Here is a 10,293-nt window from a genome sequence, read left to right on the forward strand (position 1 = left end):
TTTAAATGCAATTTATATTGTTTTTGTTTTTTTTTTTCTGTATATAGAGGGAAATAATATATATTTTCGAACGTTCGTGCTACATTTTTTTATAACTAAGTTTTTCGTCTACCTGCTCAACATATTTTAAATCAAATTCAATCGATTTGCATGACCTTCTCTGAATTTATATGTATATATATATATATTTCTTTTTCTACTACTTATTCATCTTCTTTTTCTTTTCTGCTTGTGAATATTGCCGTTTCGTACGACGATCTGCGGCCAAGAATTTCATAAAGAGGATAATTGAGCGAGAAGTTTTTAAGACAATTTTTTGTTGTCGCCGGAGGTGGAAATGGAATAATCTTGTTTTTTTTTAAGTTTCTTTCGTTTTTTTCTATTGCAATGGTGTTCAATGACTTAGAATTAAAACAGTTTTTTTTGTAATTGTATCTAAATAAATTCAAATCAGATCGATGCTAGTGGTTCAGATTTTGAATAAACGGTTACTATTTTTGGTATTGTTCATGGTTTTACCTTTGACGTCGAAAAAATTCAGTTTAGATTAAACCGTGAATAATTTAAACATACATGCATTAAAATCGTGCGCATTTTATCTCATCGTCAGAGAATCACATTTGTATTTCAAATGGTATTAGTATATTTCAGTAGAAGAAGATGTAGATGAAAGAACGAATTCAAAGTGAAGAGACACGTTTGCTGATTATAGATAAAAAAAAAACCTAGCAAGAAAAAAACAGCAAAGTCTTCAAAATAGATAAAAAACGATTTGTGATGCCAATATGCAATTTCTCATGTTTGTTGCAGCCTTTGTACTTTCGCATTTCTATCGCGGTCTGGATCAAACATATACATTATCTAACTTTTAACATAAATGAATTTACCTTAATTGATGCATTTTATTTTCATTGCTTACCATCGATGACATCGCCGATGCTATGTTGTTTCTTCCATTTCTCACTCTTTCTCTCTCATTCTTTCACTCTCTTTCCCTTTCACACATTCAGTCTACAGTGAGTTTTTGATAAATTCAATAAATAATAGTATGACAGCGACTTCCCAACAATTCAACCTCCCCAATCCTCATTTTTATATAAATTTTTCCAGTGTTAAATTTTAAGAGCATATGCAGCGACTAATTTTTGAATTTATGCAGAAATTGTAAATTTTCACTAGGAATGTATAAACATTGTTTATTAAACATTGGCTTTGATATTTCCAGTTCTTGGCTAAATGACGTAGATACTGTATCCTTTTATCTATTAATAAATGTTCGATTTGGTATTGAAAACTCGCACCGAGTATCGCTAATTAAAATAATAGTTGAATTGAAAAAGGTTCGAGCGTCGACGGTAACGATCATCGATCGATTACGGGGGAGCTTACGGTAATAAAGTACATAAACAATTAAATTAGGAATAAACGGATGGACTGTGACTCGATTTCTTTTTTCTTCTTTTTTTTGCTAATGTCATATCACATATTCATGGTGGAATATATGAATTCTATAAATATAAAAGAGAGAGATATGTTTTAAATTAGATTGAAACACACACAGGAAATGTGAAATACACAGAAGATGCGCGGGATCAAAATGCGCGTGCGGGTTGCGCGCGTTCATGAAACAACTAAGCGAGCACATTCGTATGTGTGTGTCAACAACTTCTTTGAAGGTCATTCAGTGTGATAAGTAAAATAAAATGTGTATCCGAATAAATGTCATTTAAAGGAGATGGAATAAACGGCACCGCGCGCGCATCAATCGGTAATATTCGAAGAAAAGACAAATATAGAGAAACTTGACAACAACAACAGCGCAACACACCAACAACAATAACAAAAGAAAGGAGAGCACAAAAACTCTTCTTTTTTTTGCAGAGAGATAGAAAGAAAGAGTGAGGCGCGAACGCGCGCGCACACGAACGAGTGAGAGGAGGGGAGAACATCAGATAGTACGTAGATGAATTAGATGCTATATTGCGATTGCGATCACAGTGTTGTGGCTGAGACCGAGATTTTGTGATTTTGATTGGTAAATACTGACCGCCAGTGCATTAATCGTTACTTTAAGTAATTTTTTTCTTTCTTTTGTGTATTTCGTGTTTGTCATTTATTCGCATTGTATGTGTATGAGAGCATGAGTGTGTTTTTGTTTGTGTTGTGATCGTTTCGTGATCACACTTAACTTATTCCAAATGCAGCCCAAAGAGTGAGAGAGAGAGAGAGAGAGAGAAATAAAAAAGATAGAAATGTTATATCCGATCATGATCATAGCCTCTTAGTATAATAGTTATAATGATTAGAGGTGGAATGGATCGGTGATTATTTTTTGTGATTAGCTTACACGAGGCTTTTGAATTATTGATTTGTGCTTGATGAGATGATGCCGTTGCATCTCGAAACCAACCGCGCGCGCATTCAAAAGACACACACACACACATTACATTGAGCAAAGAACACGATTAATTGAGTCAGTGTTTCTGTGTTCTGTTGCTGCTGTTGTTGATGTTCTTGTTCATTTTTTTTCGTGTTTTGCCTTTTTTTCGCAATTCTATTTATCTCTCTACTATTTTTGCGACTTTTTGTCTTCTGTTTTGTACATATCGTCCATACCATACTTCGGTTTTCTTTCTTTCTTCTTATTTCAATTCAACTAACAATACAAAATGTGGTAACAACAGAAAGAAAATACAGCAAATTGTCAGTAAATGAATGTGAAACTGAAAAAGCGAGTAATACAAGGAAATGCCTGTTTGATTCGCACGCGTATTATCTGTTCGCATATCTGCTTAGCAAATAAAATAGTTCAATCTTTTTGACATATCTTTCGAATTGGTTTCGTTGTAATGACGAATGTCACTTGCCGTTATGTTTTTGAAACACACACACACACCATTTGATTTGTGTGGCAATCGTAATCGTAATCGCATTATGGAAAATTTCAAGAAGGTATGGAAAATATCAGTGTTACTGCACTGTAGAGCTATAGTAAACATTTATATGTAATTTTTCTCCAATCTGGAAACAATTTAACAACAACGACAAAAAAAAAATAGTGAGCAGCAACAACATAAACGAGAGCAGATACAGATCAATTAAATTGAAAACAAAATCATATCTGCTAACGGATTCCCTGACAAGAACGCAGAATATATATGCTAGCGCGCAAATGTTAAGGTCCATATTTAAGAGAGAGAGAAAAGAGAAGAAAATGACACACGATCAACAACCAATCAGCAGAGAACTAGCCAAACTGTGTGTGCACAAAGCTAGAAAGACACACAAGCTACTGTACCACAAAATATATGTATCATTTTATACCGATGTTGTTGAAGTTATTTTGTTAAGTGCGGAGAGTGTGTGAGATGTGTGTGTGTGTGTGTGTTGAAACAGAGGAGGATTGATGAAGACGCGGAGAGTACAGAGACGAAACAATAACAGTAACAAAAAAAAGTGTAATAACAACTCAACGCAATTGAGAGATGGCACTTACTGAGAGAGCTGCAATGTGAACGATATCATTATCAAAGATATTCATCTCGCATATCTTAAACTCGGTGCGAAAAACCGTCGCCGTTTGTAGTTGGATCAACAATCATATCGCCTTTGTCGATGTCATCGTTGTTGTCGCCGCCACCGCTGCCACCGCCACTGCCGCCACACTCTCTGCAATTTGATGTTTATTTACTTGAAATGTTTCTTTTTATTGTTCAGGTCTTCGATTCAATTATTATCATGATCGTTACTGAATGTTTTATTGGGTTATTGATTTGGAAGAGCCCACTAGGTCAATGACAATGCGACAATGACCAAAGAGACTATGCAACAACACTTGGCGACAATTCCTAGAGTCACACATATAAGAGACACGCTGAAGAGAAGAAATAAAGAGATTTCTCCATTAAAATACAAAAGACGCGAGCGTACACCATCAACACACTTTTGGTTGTCATAAAGTGCAGTTGTTGTTTTTTTAAAATATATGAAAATAATGTTTTTAGTTTTGTTATTATTGACTTTTTTTTTTCTTGTGTTTGTTTGCTTAGATTTGTCTTTTGATAATAATACATTATAAAGTTTTCTTAAAAAACTTATATTATTCCTCATCTCTAATTTGTTACAATGTTCATGTTGTCAATGGGAAAAAAATTATTTAGCAAATAAGTTTAAAGGATGTTTGAAAAGAAGGAGAGTACAATTGTTTATTTAAATTTAGATGGAGTGGTTGGTTTCTTTATTGTCTTTTTTTCTGCATTATTTACTTTTTTTGGTTTTTTTTTTACCCACAAATTCTTTTCTGCTTCTTAAATGTGTTAATTTTCTTCTGGTTTCTTGCAAATTTATTCAATTCAATTTGGTTGTTGTTATTTATATGTTGACTTGTTTTTGCCAAAAGGTTAGTTAAACAAAGAGTGCTTTCTCCTCTCTTTTTATTTCTCTGTCTTTATCTATTCGCTTGAGCTTTTCATTCCATTTCCAATGTTCGATTGAGTACTGTTTATGGGCAGCCACATTCGTCGACAACCATTTTTGGTAGATCACGTTTGATAATCTTCTGATTTTCCTCGTAGTAAATGAGTGACATGCTGGAGAATTTAAGCGGTGTACAACATGGTTGTAAGCCGGTCAAACGATTCATCTTACGATATTCTTCAATCACATGACTATGATACGATCGAAAATTATCCGGTGTTCGGAGACCATTACAATTACCCTGACAATAATTTGCATAATAACCATGCGGTGCAATGATCCAATCTTCCCAACCTAATTCGGCAAAGCTAACATAGAATTTTTGTTTGCAACATTGTCCACGCACCGCCACCGAACAATCGGGTGTATGACGACGTACACGTTTTATTACATTCGGATCGGTATAAATGACTAAGAATGGACGCACCGGATCTGAACTTCCATTTAGTTTCTCTGTTTGGACATTTGAAATTGAAACCGAACAAACCAAATTAATTAAAAGATTAAATATAATTAAATTGAAATGAAGAGTGATACGAACCATTTTGTAATAAATTTGGCTTGGGTCGTGGTTTGGCCGTTTTTATTTGTTTATTACCATCAAACAAATGAATTTTGATGCGATCCATGCAACCGGAACAATCGACAAGAAATCGCAAACGAGTTTTACCACCGTAAGCATACCATTGACGTACGGTTGATGTTACATCTAACTTTTGCCACCCAAGTCGTGACACATGAACACTTTTGCTGGCGCTTAATTTTATATGTTGATTTGGTTCCTGGAATTGTTTAAAATCAATGGTGATTTTCAGATTACATTGGATGATGCTTTATTTTTGATTTTGTCAATTTTCGATTTCATAGTAATTTTCCACAAACGAAATATGCCTTAAAATCAGACTTACCAATGTTGGTTCGACGATATGAAAAACCCACAGTCGAAAAAAATTGGTTCGATGATGTTTGCCATTTCGATGATGTAATCCTTTTGGTTTATGCTTTTTGGGCGATTTTTTATTGTTGATTGCCTCATCAACTTTGATCCAGAGGAATGCACGTCGAACACGTGTATCTGAATTAAAATCCAAATTTAATGGTTGATATTGTGTTTGTTCGGCCTGTGAACTGGTTTGCGATGTGGTCGATTCGGATTTAACAACCATTTTTTCCAGAGCTTTCTTTTCATTTGACACTAAAATCACCGGTTTGTTGTTGTTGCCTTTTGATTTTTTTTATTAAACATTTGTATGTTTGATTTGTAGACGTGTAATTTTGTTCAAGATCGAACAGATAGAAATAAAAACAAAAAAAAAAAACCGAATCAGAAATGAATACAAATAATTTCGAACAAAAAAAAAAGAGAATCGATCGAAATCCTTACCAGTTTCTTTGGCATCCGTTGTTTCAACGACCTGTCTTCGTCGTCGTTTTCGCTTACGTACTTGCGAATTTTCAATGATATCATCATCGCCTTTGCATTTACTTCGCTGTTTCAATGTATTTTCATTGCTATGATTTACATGTGACGTACGTTTGCTCAATTGTACCGTCGTTTCAACGGGTTTTGATTTATTTACGGAATTGTTTGTATTGTCACTTTCATCTAATCCATTGGTCGATACAAATTCAATTAATGGTTGTTGATTGAAATAACTACCTAGAATTACATCGATTACATTTTGATACGCCTTTTAGTATTTTCAGTTGTGCACACATTGATAATATTTCTAATATTTGTGAAAAAAACCATGGACAATCGCACGCGCACACACACACACGGACACGGACACATACATAAATGACCTCTAAATTGGCCGCACATCAAAAAATAATCTACGTTTAGCATCCCATTCTAAGCAAGTGTGTGTGGGGGATAAAACATGGTGTGTAAAGAAAGAGCATGCTCCATTTTAAACCATTTCATGCGACAAACAATTTTTTAAACGAAAACAAAACGAGAGAATATAATACCAACAAATAAAGAGCTATGGTTACAATCATACAAATGCAAATCTATACATCATCAATAAGCGCAATTTTAAAATGTTGACATATGTTAATTTACCTCTTTCAGCAAAAATGATAATTTCACGTGTGCGACCATAAAAATCGTCCGATTCAATGTCATTTGTCTCTTCAAATATGTCCGCAGCATTGAATGGGAATTTTTCATCGTCCATGCGGTGAATGCCGGTGCTGCTGTCATTTTTATTATTTGAAAATTGAGACGCTTGATACATTTCTCGATTTGGATCCTTATTCAATGCACTGACAAATGTAAAAAAAACACGAAATGAAAGTGTGAGAGAAAAAAGAAAGAGTAAAAAACAAACAAAAAAATGTAATGCAGTAAGGTGATAATGAATAAACGTTGAACCGAAACCGATGAATCAACAAAATACTTAAGTAAAATATACTATTTTGCAGTTGCATACATTGGGGGCGTTAATTTATTAGCCGCATTTTTGTTGAGCTTTGGATGATGTTTTTGTTTATGCCGTTGTTTTTGTCGTTGATGTGATTTACGATTCGGATGTCTTCCTGGATTCTCTATCATGGTTTAGAAATAAATTAATAGCCAAAACAAAGACTCACTCACAATTCGTCTTCGAATCATTTCATTTTCGAATTGGACAAGTAAGAATAAATCAGTTTAAATGACAAACAAAAGTTAGTTTACCGTTTGAATGCGGCACATTGTTATCGTCGGCTCGATATAGTGTTTCCATAATAACATGTTTCGGCAGGGTGTTGGTAATGTTGGGCTTTTGTTTAAGTCCGAGTTTCATCAGAATTTGGTATTTAATCGATTCCAATCGCATAAGATAACTGTTTGCACTCGATGACGAACGAATTTTCTCCGTAAACTTATCAGTTTTCTTTTTCATCTTTTTATTTGTCGTCAATTTAATTGTTTCATTCAAACGATCGACTTTGGATCGTTTTTCAATTGTTGGCACTTCATCTTTGGTGGTATTTACGACATTTTCAATAGTATCCTCATTTTTCGTCTTTTCAGCAACCGAAAATCTATGGTTTTTCTGTCGCAATTGTGACAACGGCGACTGTTGCTGATTCGCAGCATTTACAACCGCATCAGTATTCGTACCATTTAAATTGACATGATCAAAATTAAATATGTTTTTAGTAGTACAATTGCTTTCGTTTAAATTGAAATGTTTTAGCTTAAAATTTATAACAATATTTTTGTTGTCAGTAGCATGACCGTCCGTCGTGGTTGCAACGGTGTCATTTACATGGTTTTTAATATTATTGTCATTCATTGTATTGTTAAGAATAAATCTATGATTTGTAGCAAATAATTGAATAAATTGGTTTTGTTTTTTTATTCGTTGAAATTTTTGCTGCTTTAAATTCTGGAAGTTTAACGATTTAGATTTATTGCCACTCGTTTGTATTGCGTAATAATTTTTACGATTGTTTATATTACGACTACTAATTACCTTAATGTAATGTTCAAATGTGGAAATTGGACTATAATTGTTAGTTGAAATATGCGATGCTGCATCGGCACGAATTGGCGTGTCCATAACATATTCATTATTAATGGTTGTTATATTGTTGGTCTTAGATGATTTAGAAAATGGAATGGAAGCAACACTGGCATTGGTGTGCAGCGCTATCATCTTAGCCAATGCTGTTGCAGTCACTTTGGTTTTGTGATTTGCATTATTCGTTGAATCAGTAATAATATTTAAATTATTTTGTAAATTTTTTGCATTTGGACGCACATTTTGATTTTTTAGATAATTAAATTGATCAGAAATATTTGTTAATGATAAATTACCCAATAAACCGGCAATTCTTGGATAATTTTTCAGACTATTTTGAAACGTTGACTCATCCCATTCTTGAATGTCATTATCATCGTCGTCATCAGCACGGTTATCTGCATTTAACGTCGTCGATTGATGATCCACCGATCGTAACGATCTCGGCAGAATGTATATCTTCATGGGTGACGTTGGTGACGACGGGGGTGCTGATGATGATGATGATGATGATGAAAACGATTGTGCGATGGTGTTAATTTTACCATTATTTTCTTCATTGCCATCACCAATGTCGTTCACACAATTCAAACATATCGATGCAATTTTCGCTAATTGAATGCGTTTTATTCGATTGCTGTGATGATTATTGAAATGCAATGGTTTTTGTGAATTATTGTACTTTGAAAAGTCACTTTCAGTATTTGTTGCGTCGATAAGCGCATTATCAATTTGACGTTTGGAAAATTGAATATTTTTCTTATTTAATTTAAATTGAATAGCATTTAATATACTTGGACTGTTTAATAAATTGAAATGATTGTTATAGTTGCTAATATTATCTATGTGGTATAGAAAATAGTAATTTTTTAATTTAGAATTAAAAAAATGATCGTCGAATGGATGAGTTGATGTTCGTTTGGTTGGTGTTTGCTCATTTTCATGCAGATCAGTCGATCGCTTGCGATTATGATGAACAATTTTCGATGAAATTGTTACATTCATTCCATTTATTTCATTAATTTTATGCAAATCGAAATGCTTTTTGAATAATAAATCCCGTAATAATATCGCATTCGTTTGATTTATCAAAATGTTGGTAGTTTTGATGTTGTTTTTTTGTTGTGATTGGCGTGGTTGTTGTTCATCATCATTGTCATCATCATGTTCACTATCATTCTGAATTTTGTTTTGACGTTGAATATTGTGATGGTTCTGTGGCGTTTCGATTAATTGGTCATTTGATGTGATGTTATCCTCCGATACAATGGTCGTTGCTGTCGTACTAATTATACGTTCACTTGAATTATTGATGGTTGATTTGTTGTCTTTGGTTTTGGCAGAAAAATGATATCGTTTCGTCACAAATGCTCTAAATCGTTTTATAACGGAATGATGATGGTGTAGTGATTTTCTAATGGCATCAGGTATTCGGTTGGTATCGTGTTGGTATCCTAATCTATTCAATGTTTGATTTTTTTGCCTCTGTACATGTTGTCCATCAACAGTATTTTGTTGGAACAAATCTAAACTAAAACTAGCATTTGGATTGGTCTTTTTACTACGTGTTATAATTGATATACCAAATTGTTGGCGTTGATGTTGTTGATGTCGTTTAAATGAGCCATTTGAAATATTTTTCACATGATTTACATTTAAAAAATGTTCACTACGTTCGTTGTCACCGTTCAACACATTCAATTTCAGCATTGACGATTTTGAGCGTCGCTTTTGATGCGGAATTCCATTATTTGATTTATGTTGTGGTATCGACGACAACGGATGCCACCAATGGTTTGACAACGATTTCGGTTGTACGGTGGTGGTGGTGGTGTTATTGCTTTCATTTAGATGAATAACACTGTTATCACCACGATCGTTGCTATTGCAATGCACAAAACCCACCAAACTGATCCACAATAGACATACAATTAACGTAATAAAAAACTTTGTAAAGCCACTGTCAATGAATTTATGCTTTACCAATTGTCCTATGCAATACGACGACCATTGTTCTTCTTTCGTTCCATTGAAATTGACGTTCGATGATGATAATGATAATGATGATGATGATTCAATAACAACACTGCTCTTCACATGGATGCGTTTAGATGCGATTGATTTTGGAATGTACAGCATTTCATATTTTGATATCGATTTGATCTGCCCAGTTTTGTTCGACGCTATGTTTGCAAATTTCTCTTGCATTTGTAATAACTATTTGTATGTATGTATATATAGTTTGTGTATATATATGTGTGTGTGTGTGTGTGTGTGTGTGTGTGTGTGTGTGTGTGTGTGT

General features: G+C 33.8%; 1 protein-coding gene across 2 annotated transcripts; it reads right to left on the reverse strand.

Annotated features, from left to right (window-relative positions):
- Window positions 1–3,992: 3,992 nt before the first annotated feature.
- Window positions 3,993–10,286, reverse strand: LOC116344845 (protein PF14_0175). Of its 2 annotated transcripts, none has more exons than XM_031773660.1 (7): window positions 7,160–10,286; window positions 6,915–7,029; window positions 6,545–6,747; window positions 5,861–6,082; window positions 5,385–5,698; window positions 5,018–5,258; window positions 3,993–4,929 (listed from the first exon to the last, which is right to left on the reverse strand). In XM_031773660.1, exons 1-7 carry the CDS (start codon window positions 10,197–10,199, stop codon window positions 4,502–4,504), a joined length of 4,563 nt encoding a protein of 1,520 aa, XP_031629520.1. In that variant the 5' UTR covers window positions 10,200–10,286; the 3' UTR covers window positions 3,993–4,501. The 2 variants fall into 2 exon arrangements, with proteins under 2 accessions (XP_031629520.1, XP_031629513.1); XM_031773653.1 differs by having other exon boundaries at window positions 5,861–6,136.
- Window positions 10,287–10,293: the final 7 nt, after the last annotated feature.

Source organism: Contarinia nasturtii, unplaced genomic scaffold, assembly GCF_009176525.2.
Source record: "Contarinia nasturtii isolate CC-2019 unplaced genomic scaffold, AAFC_CNas_1.1 Cnas_scaffold_129, whole genome shotgun sequence".
Classification (NCBI taxonomy): domain Eukaryota; kingdom Metazoa; phylum Arthropoda; class Insecta; order Diptera; family Cecidomyiidae; genus Contarinia; species Contarinia nasturtii.

What these genes read in the sequence shown, in the direction of transcription:
- LOC116344845 (XM_031773653.1), bottom strand. Translation starts at nt 10,199, where the DNA reads ATGCAAGAGAAATTTGCAAACATAGCGTCGAACAAAACTGGGCAGATC. An exon ending in AATAAATTAACGCCCCCAAT is followed by an intron (nt 6,748 to 6,914) that starts GTATGCAACTGC and finishes TACATTTGTCAG; the next exon opens with TGCATTGAATAAGGATCCAA. An exon ending in TATCATTTTTGCTGAAAGAG is followed by an intron (nt 6,137 to 6,544) that starts GTAAATTAACAT and finishes ATGTAATTCTAG; the next exon opens with GTAGTTATTTCAATCAACAA.